This window comes from Glossina fuscipes, unplaced genomic scaffold (genome assembly GCF_014805625.2).
Source record: "Glossina fuscipes isolate IAEA_lab_2018 unplaced genomic scaffold, Yale_Gfus_2 61514, whole genome shotgun sequence".
Lineage (NCBI taxonomy): Eukaryota > Metazoa > Arthropoda > Insecta > Diptera > Glossinidae > Glossina > Glossina fuscipes.
In genome coordinates, this window is record NW_024003726.1 from 1,083,767 (window position 1) to 1,104,933 (window position 21,167).

General features: G+C 35.5%; 1 protein-coding gene and 1 long non-coding RNA gene across 8 annotated transcripts in view; one reads left to right on the forward strand and one right to left on the reverse strand.

Annotated features, from left to right (window-relative positions):
- Positions 1–18,548, forward strand: part of LOC119643665 — a 79,104-nt gene extending 60,556 nt beyond the window's left edge. For 5 of the 7 annotated variants that reach the window (XM_038043063.1, XM_038043065.1, XM_038043060.1 and 2 more), the window contains 2 exons: positions 15,377–15,754; positions 15,834–18,548. In XM_038043063.1, coding sequence (XP_037898991.1) covers positions 15,839–16,945 — 1,107 coding nt within the window. In that variant the 5' untranslated portion in view covers positions 15,377–15,754; positions 15,834–15,838 and the 3' untranslated portion in view covers positions 16,946–18,548. Of the gene's footprint in view, positions 1–13,741; positions 13,759–14,390; positions 14,408–15,376; positions 15,755–15,833 lie in introns of those variants that run through there. The other 2 variants (XM_038043067.1, XM_038043066.1) reach the window with 2 other exon arrangements.
- The window catches only part of LOC119643667, a 104,553-nt gene that overhangs the window by 27,903 nt on the left and 55,483 nt on the right, over positions 1–21,167 (reverse strand). The gene's annotated exons all lie outside the window — the stretch shown is intronic.

Below are 21,167 nucleotides of genomic sequence, written 5' to 3' on the forward strand. Positions count from 1 at the left end.
GCAAAACAAGTGACTGGTTCTTGCGTTGCCATCGATCCGTCCCTGCTATCGAATAGCAATGCTTATGTCAAATTTTCAAACAACAGTGCTGAGATTAAAAAACGGATACAGACGTTCAAACCCAACACTATCAAACCGATCTTTCCTGATCTTAATCCTGCGGTCCACCCTCGGTTTAAAATATTGAACACATCGTGCACGAAGTCTATTGATTGCAGTTACATTACCTAAACTAACAACACTTAACAAACTTGATGACACCCGGAAGACTTGCCAGGATATGCAGACCAAACAAACTCTATTATCAGTTTTTCAAGGAGTGCCGAATTTTTGACAGTAAGTGTTCGCTCTGCTCTGCAGATTTGCTTAGTTTGGTAGGGATTATGAACGAATCTAAACTTTTCAGTAATTCGTCGATCTAACGACGTCTGCCCTTATGCAGAAGTGAGTTCATTGGGTACATTCAGCTTCCGACTTCTTGATACTTGTGTTTCTATTAATTGTTAAAGTTCGAGAGATGGTTCTGAATGTTATAAATGTATATGAGTTTACGTGGAAGCAGTAAACCGATATTAATTTATATGGCACGTAGTCTTTCATAAAATTAAATTTTGGTATTGATTTTTCGAATTTATTTTTATTTACTGCCTATAAAGAATAGCAATCTTGGGGACAGCGTTTCTTTGGTGGGAAAGAGCGTTGAGTATAAATCGGAAAGGTCTATTACAAATAGTTGTAGATGCGTTCCCGTTATTCCGTAAAGAAAGTCAAGGGAGGCAGAGGTTTTTTCCTACTTAATTGGCACTGGTGATTCAAAGCTAATAAGACAACGCCACTTCTGTGTTTCTCCAGGCATTAAAAGATTAATCCATCATGAATTGTAGAGAAAGTTGTCATTAGTTGTAGTTGACGAATCTAACAATGCTTGTTTATCTACACCGTAAACCACCGTATCTCGACCGTATACCAGACAAAAAGTGTTTGTCCTTACACAGCAGAAAATTGAATGTAGTTATTCTATGGTATGCCTTCTCTTCGCCACATATTGAACCTGGTCTTGCTAATTATTTAGAGCTGAATTCGCATCTAGTATTGATTCGAAAGATGCTTCTTGGCAGACTCTTTCAGATCATCCTTCAGGAGAGGAGGATTATTCACTGCTCCAGGTGGACTTTAAACCATTTCAAGAGCATGCCGTTTGGAATACGTAACGCACTGCAGACAACGTGTAGCTTATTTTTCCAACAGAGAAACGTAGCTTTATCTAAAGGGCCGCGGATTAATTTAAGTTCAAGAGCAAAATACCAAAAGTACCATTTCATATTAGATCAGTATATCAAACATAACCAAAGCCTTTTTCAAAGTCAAGCAGAAATAACCCTATGGATTTATTAGCCTCAAATTTGTTCGTAACACGGTGACATATGCGTACTTGTATATGTGTGAATCATTATGCTGATTTCTAAAACCAAATCGTTCATATAAAATATACTATTTTTCCCCTTTCAAAGATCTTGCTTAGAAAGCTCAAGAGATTCATAGGTCGATAACTGTTAATATCATATCATATCATTGTTTAGAAATGGAAATAACTTTAGCCGATTTCCAAGTGTTTGGAAAATATTGAAATTTGATGCATGAGTTAATTATGTATTTAAAAAATCATATTCCTTCATGGAAAATAACTTCTAAAGCTTATATTTTCGATGTCATCTATACCTGGACAATTTTTTTTGGCGTGTTTCACGCACTAACCATTTAACGACATCTTCCCTTATGTAGTGCTACTCGGAGGCATGAGCTCTTATTGAGTTCAGTCCTGCTACCACAGAATTACCTATACACATTCTCTCACGAGAGATTAAGTTACAAGAGACTTTATATTTTTTGAGAAGAATTTTCTGGAAAAGCTTGAGTTTTGTCATTATATAGAGAAATTATATATATTGATATTTAAGAGGGGGGAGGACATTGTGTTTTTTACGCATAAATTTACTTATATTTCAAAATGGCTTGCTGCTAAAGCACTTAGTTGACGATCAGTTAATTCCTTTCGGGACTTTAAAATGCCACTGCTGACGAGCAAAGCGTAATTAAGAGTATTTATATAGAGAACTTTTTAACGATAACGAGTCGGCTGTCTTCTATAAAAATTTTTATCCTAATTAAGTTCAGAACATGATTAAGAAGCCCAAGAAAATTAGTCTTGCGAAACATTTTGGGCACTGACCGTTGAATAGCGTCTGTTATACTCGTAGTAAGTAAATTGATCCAGTTAACTTTCCAATTAGATTTATTGTTATCCAACCAGCACTGTCACTATTTTGGCTCACAATTTCACGTAAGTCACTTTTAAATTTGCACCTAAGATTATCTGAGCAAGACCTATCTGGAAGATATACGTTAGTGAATTGTGTAAAATTACTCTTAGCGTTACGGATATTAAGGCGGTTTGTTTCGATTACATCGGCTTTAATTGGTGGAATTTCACAAAACGTCGCATGTTATGGATTAAAATTGCAATTTCTCCCCCTAACTGCTTCGTTTTGTCATGCCTTATACAAATGTAGTTCAAATGAAATAATTTTTCGGAATATTTTAACCAAGTTTCGGAAAGTAGACATATATCGACAGTATTATAACTAGAAAATCGAAGAGCTCAACAGATCTGCTGCGGACACTACAGCAGTTCCAAAAAATGACTTTAAGCACTGCTAGATATATTGTCTTAATAGCTAAGTAGGTAGTAACAAAAAGTGTTTCTTGTACTCTGTTGTTTACGTTCTAAAATTATTAGCAATAGCAAAAGCAAACTGATTGATTTCATTTTCTGAGAAAAGATCTACATTACCCTTCAGCAATCTGGCGAATATTTGCTTATGTTTCACGTTTATTGTAGTATTAATAATAACATAAAACGAATTATTGTTGCCAGATATTACATTAGCTTTATAATGCAGGGTTGGAAACAACAAACTATTTTGGAAGACAGCGAACCGAAGAGTTATTCTGGAATCTTGTCTTTGGGAGGAGTTTTTGTTATTCAATTTGTTTCTCATTTGGATATAAAGAGCATGATGTAGACATGCGCTGTTTGGGGAGGTATGATCTTGGATTTTGCACACGATTTACAACGGAAATATCAGTCTAATCAGCAGTCTGGGGATTCCCAGCGCAACCAGCATATTTTGGCTTTATGTGCAGGAGCGTTCACCACGTTCGAGCATTGGACAATTTCCACATTGAACTGGATTGCCTTTCTGTTTGCGCTTGCAATCCCCGCGAGTAACAGTGTGGAATAATATTTTAACATTCTCACGCAGGGAATTTAATCGTACTGGATCGTCTTCAGAGTAGACGATAAAAATGGCATCGTACCAATGATAGTACTTTTTGGCCAACTTTTTGACGCCATTGCACTTAAGATCGTGCGCAATGAGTGCGATTTTTAATTTATGAGTTTTATCTCCCTCTGGGGATCGTAGAGCACAACTTTGAACAGTTATTTTTACTCTCGAGAGTAAAAACAACTCACAAAGTACCTCGACACCAATTGATCAGAATCAGATTTTTAGTATCAAAGGAGTTGGGAAGTAATACAGTGATGTTTAACATAAGAAAGTCAGACTCTTTTGGATTGACAAGAACGCGTGAAAAAAATTCGATATCAAAACCATTCGAGTGGAATAAGCAAATATATAATTCCCACTCTAGACTTCCAAACTTTACCGATGCGCAGGAATGTCTACGTAAAATTGTAAAGCAAGCAGTGCTGCATAAGATTGCCAAATAGCTCCATCATTCACCAAGCCTAGTGTAAAAGTTGCTATAATTAATTAGAACTCCCTTCTGGAAGGCCTTTGGGAAATTACCATGCTGACGATATAAAGCTGTGGAGTACGCATACTCAACCGGTATGATTATTGTATGCAATTCCCCTATCTCCAAAGTCTAATTTGATCGGACGGATCTGTAGCAGCACCAGCTGTGCGTCAGCTTAACTAGATTGCCGACAAAGGCAGATTTTGGACAGTTGCAACAGCTATGATGACTGTAGAAATCCTCTCTGTCTGTCTAACTATCGAACTATTGACTTTATCATTTTTAGTGCTCCTCTTAAGTGCCACTTAAAGAGGATCGGAGGTTGAAGAGACGGACGTACCTGTTGTTGCTGATCTAGACAGTTCAGAACATATGGGTGGTTTTTAAATTATAGTCCCAGAAAAGTTTCACAGACGGTTACATCTAAAAGAAATAAACGCGCTTTACCCTTATAGGCGTAAGCAGATGGACGTAATCTACTTACCGAAAAGTCATATCATAACCCCTGGGCCGTTCTGTACCGTACCCTACCTTCGGTTCCCTTCGGCCCATGATTTTCAACTCCAAAGGTGGGTCCGATGATCCTCTGACCTCTCACATTACAAAACAAAAAGTTAAATATTTTTATAATTTTTTTTAGGGAAAATTAAATAATCTCTACATTAATTACAAAGGAACGGATTAAATAATTTGTGAGCATATGATTACAAAAATTATGTTATATACTTGACAAATTGAATGTATATATTATATACATAAAATAACTACCATGAAATTAATGAGGTGAATTTTCAGCAGGTAACAAAGTTTGTAAAGAAGTAGAGTTCCTTAACCGCTCCGAAAGTTAAAGGAGTTGTTATGTAAATGTAAATAAAAATTAAGTAACCTATAAGTGACTCTAGTTAAGCTTATTAAACTCTAAACTTGAAACCTCTAGTTTCGTTATCTTCATTCAAAGTTGTAATGCACCGCTGCATGACATCGTTTTGCAGCTTTATATAAGTACTAATTGAGCTTTCCGTAAATTACACTCTCAAGTAACTATTAGAATGTAAGTGGTAGAGTAAATAAACACACCTCGTGGTGAAAACTCTAGATATCAACGCATTGGCGCAGCTGCCAACAGCTATAACAGTAAACAACGATATTTCTTTTAGTTGTTCAGAACTAACGGGTAAGTCAAGAACCCTTTAAGTAATAGTAGTTTGCCGTCCTGTCCGACCGGAACGCGATCCTTAAGATAACAGTGTCCTCTTGCTTCATTATGTTATAGATTTTCGGCCTTAGCCCTACCGATAACCAGTGGTTAGGAGTGATACATTCACCGTCCGGAACGGGGTCCTTAGGGTAATAATGCGAAACGCATGCCTGTAGGCTCCTAATCAAGAAGGATGCCCTAGCTTTGTGGCTAACCGATGTTTAACGGTTAGGTATCGTCCGTCCGGAACAAGGTCCTTAAGATAACAGCATACTCTTGCATCATGATCTTGAAAACTCTCGGCCCGAAAGGATGCCCTAGCCCTGCCACTAACCAGTAGTTCCAAATCAGGTATTGCGCATCCAAAACGGGGTACCTTAGCGTAATAAGGTGTCCTTACACTACAACTGTATTGACTCTTGATTCGGAAAGATACCCTACCTCTGTGGTGATTAGCAGTTAGGTATTGTCCGACCGGAACGGGGTCCTTAAAATAACAGCGCGTGCATCATTACCTTATGGGCTCCTGTCCTGGATGCACAGCATAGGAACGTTATGCTTTTAGGGACCCGGTGGACTGCCTGCTGAACCACTAAAAATTAATAGACCATATACGTAACAGTTTCACTTTCGCAACACAGCTACACGCGGGTCATATTTCTTCAGTAAAAAAAAACAAGGCTCCCACTAAATACGTATTGGTTTTTTTCTTTCCCTACAAAATAACTTCTCAAAGAAGGCCATTTTGAACTCTTCTTGAACTCCGCCAATATATATTTGATTTAACACAAATACGAAGGTTCCGTTAATTTACCGAATAAATTTCCTGGAAGGGACGCTCGACAGCTCTGAGCGAAACCCCAGTTACAAGTTGATGACGTAATTTTTTTGCATTTAACAAATTTGTGAAAGGGAAAATTTTCTTATTATTGTCATGACTGATTCCTATACACATTCTCATACAAATGTATGTAAGAGTTTGTTACAAATTAGGCAATAGGTAAATTCGTTTATTTACACCATGCCGGTCGAAAACAGGCCCAGGATCTGGACGATTCATCTCGTGTTGGCTTTGTGATCGTTTTTGCCAGGCAAAGTATGCCGGTATTATCGGCCGTGCTGCTGATACAGTCGTTGATTCTTCAAAAGGCTTCCGATTGTCACTTCCAGACTGAAGGAAGCGGTACATGGATTTTTACAAACTCTTCACGGAGACGAGAAATGGTTTCTCAGAATTGAGCAAAAATCTCCGCTCCTTGTGGGAGAAATTTGAGATAATTAAGACTAGGTTTGATGAGGGATGTTTCATTTTACACTCATCTTCTTCCCCAGTTAACAAAGTTACAACTCGTACCGTAGCATCCTGCTTCCTCCTAAATCAGATTCGTTGGTGCAGGTTAGCGGCTCCTCAATGTCTACAAAGAATGTCAGCGTCTCTGCTACTGTTGAGTCGGTCGGTAGCAAAAAATTACAAATGAGCAGGAATGTCCCTCTGGTTAGAGCAATGTTGAAGTGACAAAGGTATCTTCTATCCTTGGCGTCACTCAATTTACTCAGGCGTCATCGCCTAAAACTAATAAAAAGAAGAGTAAATCGTCCTCTTTCCCTGGCTGTTCGAGTGTGAACATTGGTCGCCAAACTGGGCACGCCGCACGAGCTGCTCGTGCAAGTGTGATTACCCCTTCTATATTCTCCCCAACTCAAAATTCCCCATCCATGAAGTCTACTGCTCCTAGTACAGATGACATTCGCTTAAAAGTAGTTGCTCCTAGAAAGGTAATATCTGTGTGGAGACTGCCACCTGATACAACTTTGAATAACATAAAAAGTTATCTGGCGGCAAAAGTCTCATCTGCCAATTTAAAGCGTGTTCGCATTTTCAAATGGGCTCCTTATCAACCTAGAGCAATCTCGTCTTTTAAAATTCTAGTTCCGACTGAAAACATGAATATGTTACTAAAGAAACCATTGTGGCCGGTTGGAAATTAAGAAATTTATCCCACGTGATCGACCCCGTAATACTAATGCAGTAACCCTTTGTTCTTCAAAAAACTAAATATTTCTTTAAACTCATTATCTCTCAGTTATCAAAATGTTAGGGACCTAAATTAAAAAATTTGTTAAGCTAAAAAATTCGCTCTACTTTCCTAAATTCAGTGAGCATGGAGTTTTCCTGTTTGGCCTTCACTGAAACTTGGTTAAAGCCTGATCTACATGCCTCGGAATTTTTCTATAATTCGTTTCAGGTTTTCAGAAATGATCGGTTGTGTCGCAATTGTGTTGGTGTTTTAATAGCCATATTTGCGGCACTCCCCTCCTATCCAATTGAATTTCCTACTACTCCCAACGTTGAATTTATCGCCATTCGAGCAAAATTTCCTAATAAACACCTATATGTGACCTACTCATATATTCCCCCAAATTCGGATATCTCCGTATATAAGAAACAAGCCGCCCTTATTTGCGTTGGGTGACTTCAATTTGCCTCAACTCACTTGGTGTTACAGTTATAGTTTTGGTTGTATGATTCCTACTTTAACATCTGATAGAGCTGTTGTCTTCTTTAATGAATTATTCGATCATAATTTAGTTCAATACAACCGTACCCCTCATTGTAATGGTAGACTGCTTGATCTCTGCTTTGCCAATTTCCCTGAGATTAGTGTAAATCGTTGTCCACCTTTTAGTTTACCTGAGGATCCTTATCATTCAGCATTAGGTATTTTCTTTCATTACATGCATGATTGGGTGTTGATTTTCTATGACATTCCTAATTCAGCTCTCTTAAATTAAATTATATGATTTCCATAAAATCAATATTTTAATGCTAAAATTGCTTGATTTTTCAGTTGGAAGTATTGATAGCTCGCTGTTTTAAAAATATTCGAAAGGTGGCTCTGCTTTCGACTCTATCGCTTACACGGCGGAAAGGCATAGATTTAATTCCCATAACCACCAATATTATTGCATATACCTTAAGTTCATTAAATCTTCTCTGTTTGGTAAACCTAAATACTTTTTGAAATTTGTTAACTCATAAAGAAAAATTTCCACACGTCCCTCGCATGTTTCTTTTAATGGCTCTGATACCTGGGATGATTTTGAAATCTCAATCTTTTTCCTGAAATTTCCAACGAAACGTTTCGATTGCTAATTCCAATTTATCCACAAACTACCCATATCCTATAACTAATTTTGTTTCAATTCCTAACTTGGTTATTTCTGAAAATGACGTTTTAAAAGGTTTAGCTCTCTAAAATATAGTTGTGCGCTTGGATCTAATGGAATGCCATCATGTAGACAACTTGCCGAGAACTACAAGGGCATACCAAAGTTGACTGTCTAAGCTGCTCGACCGAATTGTGACTCAGCATTTGGCCTCTGCCATTAATTCGTATATTTCTCCACACCAGCATGGCTTTCAGAAATGAAGATCTACCAATTAGTTAGAGTTTACTTGTCATGTTTCCAATTCTTTTAAGCCCTTATCTACGCAATAGATCATTCAGGGTTTTATTTAACTCCATCACCTCGGATGAATTCCCCGCGACGTCTGGCGTACCTCAAGACAGTCACATAGGTCCCATTTTATTTAGTTTATACATTAATGATCTCCCATCGGTGATAAATTCCAGTTTAAACTTGCATACTGACCTACTTGGGTATGCCTCCATCTTTCATATAGGTGCTATGTAGATTCAATTGAAGCTGTTCAAAAGCAATTTTTGCTGTTTGCCCTTAGGAATTTCGGTTGAGACGCGATTGTCTCTCTTCCTCCCTATGAAAATAAGTTGATTCTATTATCCTTACCGTCACTTGAGAAACGTAGATTTGTTCTTGGGGTTTCCTTGGGGTTTCAAAGTAACAAATGGTACTATTGACTCGCCTGCATTACTTGGTGAAATAAGCTTTAATGTCCCTACCCGCTTCTCTAGGCACTTTGGTTTGATTAAGCTTACTCAATGTAAATATAATTATGAGCTATGACGTCTATCACTTATTCTCATTATCGGACTCTTTAAAGTCTATTAAAGCAACTTTGCTTAATATGCGCGATTTACCTATGTCGTGCTTAAAGTAACATTCCATTCTTAATATCTAATTGTTTATTTAAAACAATATTGTGTTGTTAAAGTGTTGGTTGCCAAGCTTATGCATGTTTGCAAAGGTTTAGGGGTTGACTTGCAACCTGGATCTGTTCTTGTTGCGGTTGTGCTTCTGTGCTAGCTGCGTACGTACTTGTTTTCTGTTTTCGTTTTTTTTTCCCTCTCTTTTTGTTTACTTATACATGAATTACTATTTTTAACTTTTTAACTTAAATTTATTTCAAACTTACTTGCTTATTATTATTCTTCTCTTTTTCTATTGTATACTAGTTTTAAAACAATTAGTATAAGATTTTCTATTAACATGTAATGAATTCGACTGTAATTTTCTGTAGTTGAATTTCACGAACAAATGAACAAATAAATAAACTGCATTTGTTTTTTTTTTTCCTTTAGAGAATTTATTATTTGGGAAAATTGCTTAGCTGGAATGAACTGGATTTGAGATTTCGGTAACAATCCTTGTACTAGGTTTTTATATTAATTAATATAAGATTTACTTTAAGAGTCAACTGAACTCGACTGTCAATTTGTTTTAGTTGAGTTTCATGTATAAGTAAATAAAGTAAATAAATAAATAACGAAAAAAAAATAATGAAATTGTCAGTAAGAGAATTTTTGGTAAATTTCCAAAAATATGTTTGTGTAAACAAGTGTACATAAATTATTGCATATATTGTATATGACATTAATTGTAATGTACATTAATTATTATAGATATTGTATATTATATAGAAGAAAATATATAAAATAACAAAGAAACAGTTGCTTGAAAAAAGGCCGAATTGGTCGAATTAAAGTAGAGAAAACTGTTTTCTACACAACAATGACTGAAAAAAATGGTAAAATGTCAAAGAAAAACTACTCATACACAAATACTAGTGGCGACCAAAAGAAAAAATTCTACTTTGCAAGTGTTTACGCAACCTCTATTTAACGAGCCTGAGAACCTAAAATACCTAAAGATGCAGAATTGCATGATCAAATAAAATATAGGTAATGGATGAAACAGTTAAATTTAGACGTATGGACTTTGTGTGTCGGAAAAAGAATGTAATATAAAATATAGCTGAGTTAATTCATGAACCTACTTATATGTGGGATAGAATCATTCAGAAAAAAAACTTCTAGAAATGAAATTACCCACTAGTGCATATAAGTGCGAGTTAAATACGAACGCAGAACAAATGAGAGGTGTGATTTAGCTTTGTATCATGTAATCATAATTCGTCAAAATAAGGGGGAAAAACTATCAATGGCATACGCCTCAAGTTTCACAATGACGTACAATCAACATAACGTGTCAGCTAAACTATGAATTTTAGCTACATACACGGTGTACATTGTGACTCGAAATTAGCTCACTAGTATCAAAATGTTAAAAAGATAATATAGTAATGAAGGCAGTATATATACAGGCGAGTACATATGTTTACTTATGATGTTTCACGCTGGATCAATTCTATTAATTTGTTAATGAATGAGATTTATCTTACAAAATATAAATCGACACCAGCAAATTTTATGTAAACTGAATTTTCTGCACGAACGTATAATAATCTTTTAATTATTGTTTAATACGCGTTGCATGACAATTTTTAAACGTAAGCTAAGCATTCCGCTCTATTCAACGAGACACCTGTTAGAGTAAATCCAAGTAGAGGTGCTGCTTTTTAAGTACAACTGATACGACTTAGACATACCGTGTAGGATATCGATTAAATAGGGCGTTGTAAATAATCTCCGTGTATGAATCTGTCGATACATTTCATGGGAACGAGTTTGGATGCGACCTACCTTACAATATCTCCTTATATCGGTTCTATTATTCATGTATTCCTAGTGGCAAACAATTTTTTTTACGATCAAAATACATACTACTTAATTCCTTTTTTTTCTGTTCCAAGCATCCAGCGTAGCAGAACGTCCTGTCGAATGGCGGAACCTTGGTAAATTACAGCATTTGGCATAGTAAAATCCATACGTCAACGACATGCACAAATTATATATGTCGATTTTTTTTTATTGAATGTTCTTTTTTTGGAACGTGAGAAAGAATACGATCGATTAGTTGATTTCTTTTGTCACTGAAATAAAATTATCTAACTTTTTAGTTATCATATTCTGATAGTGGCAATTATCAGTTACCGTTTCTAAAAGGGAAAACATTAATAATAAGCATAATTAATTACTGCTAACGTTAGTTGTTGTTAAAGTTTTTTTGTGTTGACCTTACACTTACCACATTTGATGTCGTTAAAACCATATTATGGATATTTTTGAACTTCTTGATAGGTTTGCTTATGGTAGCGTGTCGTACGGTGTTCAGACTGAATTCTGCTGTCGTGATTATTTAACTTGGTTTTAGTGCATGACGGTCACTGTGGTGGCATTTTGTACTAACGTCGAATATGACGAGTGTAGTTCTGTTACCACATATTTTATCGTTTCATGCCCACAGAAATAATATTATGAGGAATTCATCCTTTTCCTTCCTCTCTTCATACGTCATATGCTAACATATCACTCATTCTTCCTCACAATACCATAGTTGTTGCTGTTATTGTTAAATGCCAACAGCTCTAAAACAAAAGTTTCTCTCTAGTCTCTTGCATGTAGTATGCATTTTGCTGCCAAATGCCCCGGCTGACCGTAGTTATAACATTTGTTGTTGTTATGCTTGTTGCTTTTGTTGTTTCGCAGCCATTGTCATTGTCCTTTTACGGCTCTTTCGATCTGTTTTCATCTGCATGAGAGTCTCTGCTGTACCAATGCTGATTGTTGTGTTTTCATTTCCGTTTTCACTGCATGTTTTGTAACAACTTTATTATCAACGCTCAGACAGTGAGCAATTTTCTTTGGCTTCAATTGTCAATACAACATTCTCAGACAACATTTTGGTAGACTTGACAGCAGAATAATAACTTATGGAGTCGCTAGTCCAGCTGTTTGTCATAATAGTGATGCAACAAAGCTCACACGGATTAAAATTCCGTATAAAGAAGATGTATACAGATCACAACTTTCCCTAACAAGAAGCTTGAGTTTCGTTTTTGAAATTTATTCATTATTTTTTAGTTAGATCAATCCGCCTGAGTGGCCGAGTAGTCAAGAGTCTCGATTAGCAACTCAATAGTCGTGGGTTCAAACCTCAAGTGCGGTAGAGTTTTTAATAAACCCGAAAGCAGCCTTAGTGTTTCAAGACTTTAGTCTTAGAATTTATTCTCTGGCTAAATTTATAATAATTATAGTTAGAATTAGTTAGATCAAGCATACTAACTCTTTTACAATATGGAACATATATTAAGAGGGTTACCGTCATTTTAACACTGTTGGTAATCCCCACAACACCCTGATTATGTTTCAAGTCGGCTTGAAACGTATTACATTGTTCGCTTGGGTCTGATGACATTCCATCATCTATACTCAAATCATGCTCTGTCGAGCTAAGTGGTGTTATTTCAATGATTTTTAATTAGTTTTTGTAATCAAGTATTTTCTCTGTGTGTTGGAAGAGCAGCTTCCCTATTCTTTCACAAATGTGGAGACACACACCTTTTCAAGAACTAGACAAGCATTGCCAAGTTGATTGTCTTAGCTAAATTATTTGAACGAATTGTAACTCAGCAATTCGCTTTCGCTACCGTTCAATCGATCAACTGTTACGCGGATGTTGTATACATCGATTTTAATAATGCGCTTGACTTGTTGAACCATAAATTACTGATGTTCAATCTCCAAGCCCCTGGCTTCCCCTTATACTTATTGAAATGGATAAGCTTTTACCTTCATAACAGGTCATTAACTCCATCACCTGTGATGAATTCCCGATGACGTCAGATATTCTTCCACGCAGCAACTTAAGACATTTTTTATTTATCCTAAGCATCAATGATCTCTTTGCTCCCTATTCTTAACGTACACTGACGGTGTTCAACGGTTTTATTCTTTTTTCTTGGAATCGCATTCGTATCAGCTTAAAACTGACTTAAAAGATTTGGTTACATGGCGCTCATTAAAGTCCACAAAATCAAATCCAAAAAAATGTAAGACGGTTGCTTTCTCAGCGAAAAAATCATTTAATACTGCTTATTTTATCGATTCACACAAGTTGGAAAACGTACGTTCATTCGTCAGCTTAGTTTACTTAGGTCAACACTTGAAAATGCTTATGTTGTTTCATCTCTTCTCTATAGGTGTTAGAGTCAATAAAATCCGTTTAAAAGCAATTCCTACTCTTTGCCCCCAGGAATTTGTCGTTTTTCCTATGTTAGTTATTATAGTTTTTGATAATAGTTCGATTAGTAGCACGACTAATTGCAATTGTTTTTGATATTTCGTTACATTGATCAATTATTATCTAAATGTGCGAAAACAAGTACAGAAACTAGGTACCGTTAAGCAAAGATGCTGTTTTTCGAACCTTTCAGTAGTTCTGCATGAGAACTTTTATGTGCTTTTTGTGGGATTAAAGCATAATTTGCCTTATAACTTAACCTTAAGTAATATTTCATACTGTATGTAGACTTTATTAGACTACCATATATTCTGCATTAGTTGTTAATAAAAATATTAGTATATAATTTACGTCTAAGAGTCTATTCAATTCGGCTTTTTAGCGCAGTTTTATGTGTAAGTAAATAAAATTAAGTAAATAAACTAAAAGGACACTATGTAAGTATTTGTGGTCGTTTACATATATTCATTTAATTAATCGTCATTGGTATTCTTTTAATTTATATATTTTTATGCATTACCGCACTTTATTTATTTATAAACAGTGCATAATTTTGTATAGTGAATTGCAAATCAAAACTTATTTTTGTGTTACATGATTCAACAACATGATTCCTTGAAAATGGTTTTTATGTTCTATTTTCAAATTAAATTTTTCTTTTCAAAATTGGGATCATTTAAAATTTTTTTTAGTCAGTTCTTTGTAAGTAAAAGCATTTTGTTAGAGATTTATTTTGTTTTCTATTTACTTCTGTTCTCTGAACAACCAACACTAACTCCCAAAAACCAAACTAAAAGTAAAACGAGGGCTGTTTGGTTTTCGTCTGATTTCACATATATGAGAAAACGTATTTTACGGTTATTGAGCGTATCTAAAGCAAAAAATTCGAAACCTGACATAATTAGGATTCTCTATAAAGAGCTATCGTACGATAAGAAAGACCAAAACAATACAATCATATTATGAATTGACGGTACACGATTACTTTCTTATTGAATTTGGCTGTTCGTTCGTTGTATTTGCAACGGATATGGGATATCATGGGTAAGTGTATAACAAGAAAATGAGAAACGGGAGAAACGTAAATAAATGAACTAAATATAAAATTGGAAGAAATATTACTGTAAAATTGATATCTCTGAAAAACAATATAAAACAAAGTTTAATAAATTGGCCTAAGTTTATCATTGTTCATTTATTGTTAAGTTCTCTTTTCCTAACAGCTAGATTGATATTTTTAATTCAAATTTGCCCGCTTGTACTCTGTCTAGACAGGTCTAAAGTAACACATTTCTATTTTTTCAAAAGTTTTAAAAAGTTTCCAGTAAACCTACACATCCACTTTTGATCGTTCTCAGATATTGTATTGTTAATTTCATATTCATTGATCCCTCTTCACATTTTAGGACACCGATAGGTAAGAGCACCGAACATAATTATTTGATTTTATTATGTTTTCCAACGTCTTGGAATTTCTAAGTTTAACTAAATTTCTTAGATCCATTAATTTAGTCAAATTCAGGATTTTATAACAGTATTTATATATAGAAACATTTTATCGCTTATTTTAATTTCATCCGATAATCATATCGAAAGATATGTCTGTCTGCCTAATTGTTCTAATGTTTTTTGTTCAATATACTAGAAAAAAAAATGTAACTTCGGGGACATTTAGATGATATTTGGTACACTGAAATTTTTGACTGAAAAGCCAACGCAATAAAAATTATTTACCTTCAACCATTTTTACCGCTCCTATCTTTTATAAGAGTCATTACAAGAAAAAACTTTGTTTTGCTTAATTAAACACATTAAAGATTCCTTAATCAATAACACACAAAATAATACCAAAGTAATTGCCTATAAATCCATGATAGCAATCTGTGTGAACTACACTATAGCGTACACATAATACTTCACTGTTTTCTTTTCATCAGCGATTTCAATCCTGCCCTTAATTGTTATTCAAAATAGCTAAAGTAATGTTTGTTTACACCTTGATTCCCGTTTTAGGGTTGACATTTTAACGAAAATGGAAACAAAATATAACACACCGTCTTTGCATCCGGCAACTTGTTGAAATTGGCAACTCATGCTTTGGAATCGTGGGAAAAACGTAGAAGAGAACAATATTTAACTTGCAAAATAATAGTATAGTAATTATATTTTCGCTTGTACTTGTGAAATTATAATGACTAAAAAAAAAATATGAACAATGGTGCAAGTAATAAGCTAAATTTAAGTGTTAATATTTTCCATAACACGATAGTTTTCCATGAAGGTGTGTTATAATTTAATTATGCCCTTCTCTTTGCTTTACCATCAAACAGAAGCTTAAGTCAGTGTGGATGCAAAATTAAAGCGAAATCCTTATTCGTAACCCGAGCTAATGTAAGTATGCATTTTTCATGTTTTCCAAATGTTGATATATTTCGTTTTATTGCGAAAGTTTCCTATTTTTCTTATTTAGACACTATGCCTGTCTACGTTGATATGACGTTAAATGCAATACACGATTACTTTGCTCAATTAAATCCTATAGCAACACGTATCGCGTATGATATAAATGAAACTAAAAGCTCGTATGAGTACATATGGGACACTCTTGATTGTAATGAACAAGATGACATCGTAAATGATACGTTAATAAGACCGGAAATTTCGCTGAGATATTTAAATGATTTTTTCAAGCCTGCTGATTTAAATAGCTTGACTAAAATTCCTCAATCTACAAAGTCCTTAGCAGCTGTAATGCTAGAAAGTTTCAATAAATGTGACGCCGAAGGCAAAATACCTGCATTTGCGATTGAAAAATATCCAAATGAGGCCCATGAATTGAAGGAAGAAGCTAAGTATGGATACGATGGGCGAAATTTGCGCACATTTGCTCTACAAGAAGTTGCTCTAAAATTTGTTCATGATGATAATTTATGTGTCTTTTATGATGAACATTCTCATCCATTTAGTTACCGCACAAAGTCGCAAATCAATCTTCAACTGACAGATGATTGCTCCGAATATTGCAAACGTCCTAAGGTTGCCAATAATATCAATACTAAATGCTTGTGTTGTAACGTTGCTAGCGTGCACAGATCTTTGTGTAATGTAAAGGCTCATAAATTTGCCCCTATTAGCTGTGTGAATTCTAACAAAAATGACTTGAAGAACCCACCAACCAAATCAAAGCCAAATTCTTGTATATTTCCTTATGATAGTGAGTGCATTGATAAAATAAATTTCGACAATTTAGATTTTAAAGTGGAGTGGAATAACAGAGTATCGCGACCTAAAAGTTCCTCAGGCCAAACATACTTAAGTTCCACTTCAAAAACAGCTCTGACACCTTCAGTTAATTATATGGTTTGCAGTGATGACTTGTATGATAAGGAAGATAATCTAAATTTAATGCACCATAACTGCAAAGTCTTGGATTTCCTACAATCGCTGCCAGCGACTATTTCTGGCGATGATGAGTTGACTCCTTCTGGGCATAACACTGATAAAAGTTCTGACGGAGCTTCCAAACTGCTCAACAGAGACACAATCATGCAAAAAGGATTTGAATTTTTGAACAACTGGTAATCGGCCCGCTTGATTTTAGCATATAAATATACATACGTTAAAATCACGAAAACTTCTCCAGATTTGGTTTATATTGTTCCTATAAGCGGGATGGAACGGAAATGAACGATGTGGATGGAAAGAAGAAGATAAAAATAATTTGAAATGCATATCAGGCTACCTTTGTTATAATCTCTATTCACACTTGCAAAGCCTTATATATATCTATAAACTTCCTAATATTTCCCTTATTCTAAACCGTCATTCATAATTTTTTTTTTAAATTTACGAACGCGTTTGATGCTTTGAATAATTCTGGTTGAGTAAATAGTCTTTGGCATAATCTGTTGCCGGATTTGGCCCTAAGGCGCGTATGTAAGCGCGGAGCCTTTAGCTGAAATCTTCGGTTGTGCTGTCCGTCTTCGCTGCGTGTGGGAATTGAAAAAAGTGTTTACAGCGGTGCCAACATTTGGTTCTCTTGGCGTTGTTTTAATTTTTCTGTATTTCTCAGCTTCGCTAACAACATATGGTAGTTAAATGTTTTGTGCCACGATTGGTATTGCCCTTTACATGCGTTTTTGCAGCTTGCTGTGACTGTTTGCGCGAATATGTGACAGTACGTCTGCAACAAGCGCTTATTTTACAGGTAAATAGGGTATTGGTAATGAATTGAATGCTCGCTTCCGATCTAGAAATGCAAAACAGGCGTCAACAACACCAGAATAAAATTGTTGTCCTAATACTATAGCGAATTTTGTGACAATGAGCCATTAACCGTATACAAACACTATATATATAAGATTATTTCGCTAGCAAAATTTGGGTGCAAAATTATCATGCCTTCAGGACAGCATTTAAACAAACTCTATGAAAGAGAGCCAGAGAGAGCAAACCTGTCTGTGAAAGACAATGGACACATGTGTGTGATAGCAGAATAAATTGAATAGACGTGTGTTAGTGGTATAGTAGAAATGCTTGGTTGCATTTGTGCGTGTTTAAGTAATCATATGAGTACGGGCAAAAGCAATAGAATCTTTGGCGTTAGTCCCATTGATCAAGCGATTGAATTACGAGCTACTTCCTTATTACAGAAACATAGTTTCATAATTCGAAAATGGTGCTCAAGCGAACAAGCAGCTTTACATGATTTTCCACCGTTAGATTATGTACAGTTCCTCAAGTTTCATGATGAAAGTGATAAAAATAACACTTTGGGTCTTATCTGGGGTCGTAGAACCGATAATTTCACTTTTTCGTTTTCGCCTATTGTGTAGGCAGCAACAAAGGGCAACGTGAGGTATGCAATAACTCGTCTTCATGATCTTGTGCAAGCACAATTTGTAGTGGGATGAGACCTTGCCCTAATGGATTTCATTTTAAAAATTTCTATTTGGTGTCGATGGCAAAGGCAATATTTCGAATTCATGCAGTTTGTTAGGCTCCTTTGGTAGGGCAGTGTGCATGTATCTACGCAGTAGCCAAGCTAGATAGTGTTATCAAAACCTGCTTATTACCTTCGAAGTCGAAAGTAGCATCTTTGAAAACAATCGCAATATCCAATTTATTTATTTATTTATTCCACTTATACAAGAAACTCAACTAAAACAAAATGGCAGTCGAGTTCAAATTGACTCTCAAGTAAATCTTAAAATTATTTAATAATAAAACTTAGTATAAGTACAATAAAACAAATAAGGAGGAAAAAAAAAAAGAAAGAAAAAAAAAAAAAAAGCATGTACACAATTAGCATAGAGCCACGCCCACAACCGATACAGGACCAAATTGCAAGTGAACCCCTAAGCCATCGCAAACATGCATAAGCTTGGCAACCGATAATTGTTAACAACAAATTAATTTTCGACTCATAATGACAAAATTTAAGGTTAAATCAGTTTAAGTACGACATAGGTAAATCGCGCTTGTTGAGCAATATTGCTTTAATAGACTTTAAAGAGTCCGTTAATGAGAATAGATGATAGACATCATTTAGGTTCTTGCAAACAACTCTGAGCGGGTTAAACAGTTCAAAGTTATATTTGCATTGACTAAGCTTTGTCAACATAAAGTACCTAGAGAAGCGGTTAGGGACATTAAAGCAAATCTCACGAAGTAATGCGGGCGAATCAATTGCACCATTTATTAATTTGATTAGGAAGGAAACCCCAAGAACAAATCTACGTTTCTCGAGTGACGGTAAGGATAACAGAAGCAACCTATTTTCATAGGGTGGAAGAGGGGAAATCGGGTCCCAACCCAAATTCCTAAGTGCAAACAGCAAGAATTGCTTTTGTATAGATTCAATTGAACCAACGTAGCATCTATATGAAGGAGACCACACAACAGAGGCATACTCAAGAATAGGTCTAACCAAACACGTGTAAAGCCTTTTAGTAATATAAGGATCATCAAGCTCTTTGGACCACCTCTTTATAAAACCAAGAGCGGACCTAGCTTTGCTTAACGAGGACTCAATATGCAAATTGAAACGTAACCTATAATCGAATAGAACGCCTAAATCAATGAACGAATCGACGTCTTCCAACCTGTGCGAATCAATGAAGTATTGGGTACTAAACGACTTCCTTCTTAAGAAAGAAAGCTTCTTACATTTATTTAGATTTAGCTTCAGAAGATTGAGGGAGCACCATGCAACCAAATTGTTCAAATCACTTTGAAGATGATGTGATTGCGATTCTACGGAAAAAGAAGTAAACAGTTTCACATCATCAGCATACATTAAAATCTTACTGAATTTAATCACGGAGGGCAAATCATTGATGTAAAGATTAAATAAAATAGGTCCCAAGTGGCTACCTTGAGGTACGCCAGACGTCACGGGAAATTCGTCCGAGGTAATGAGGTTAAACAAAACCCTGAATGATCTACCATACAGATAAGAGCTTAACCATTCAACTAAGAAGAGAGGAAAGCCAGAGGTCTGGATTTTAAATCTAAGAAGTCTATGATTAACCATATCAAACGCCTTGCTAAAGTCAGTGTAAATGACATCAGTGCGAGAACCACTAGAAAAAGCCTTGAAAACATGAGAAGTAAACTCCAACAGATTGGTCACCGTAGATCTTCCCTTTCGAAAACCATGCTGGAAAGGAGAAATATACAATTTCATGGAAAAGGCTATATGCTGAGCCACAATTCGCTCGAACAGTTTAGGTAAGACACTCGACTTGGCGATGCCTCTGTAGTTCTCTACAAGTTGCCTACTACCACTTTTGTGAATAGGAATAAGGAAAGAAGTCTTCCAACACAAAGGGAAAGCACCTAAATTCAAAGACTTATTAAAAATTTTTGAGATAACATCACAAAGCTCGCCAGCACACGATATAAGTACACATGAGGGGATGCCATCGGGTCCAGGCGGACAATTATATTTCAGAGAGTTCAATCCTTCAAAAACGCCATTTTCCGATATAACAAAGTTAGGAATTGAAACCGAATTAGAAATCGAATATGGATAATTTTCCGATAAATCAAAATTGGCAGTTGAAAAGTTCTGTCGGAAGTATTCCGCAAAGATATTTGAGGATTCAAAATCATCCGAGGACTCGGAGCCATTAAAAGACACAAACGACGGGTTTATGGAGATTTTTCTTTTGGAATTAACGAACTTAAAAAAGTATTTAGGGTTAGAAAACAAGGAGGATTTAACAAACTGAAGGTATCTGCAGTAGTATTGGCGGTTGAGGGAATTAAATTTATGCCTTGCAACAGAGTAAGCGAAATAGTCGAAAGAAGAACCACTTTTCGAAAATTTTTTGAACAACTTGTTTTTCCTATTCTTGTAGTATTTAATTGTCTTATTAAACCACGGGGGATTCTTACTTCGAGGACGGGACTGCTTGATCGGAACGGATGCAGAAATAGCTTGATTTAATACATTGTAGAACGACGACAGTAAGCTATCAATGCTTCCCTCTGAGAAATCGAGCACAAAATGAGAAAGATGAGATTTTAGTATGGAAACATTGATTTTATGGAAATCATAACGTTGATATGAAAAATTTGAATTTGGAACGTTATAGAGGTTCAACGAACCAACAGACTTGTAATGAAAGGAAACACCCAATGCTGGATGATATGGATCCTCAGGTAAACTAAACGGAAGACAACGATTAACGCAAACCTCAGGAAAATTTGCAAAGCAGAGATCAAGAAATCTCCCATTACAATTAGGGGTACCATTGTATTGAACTAAATTATTATCAAATAATTCATTGAAGAACAC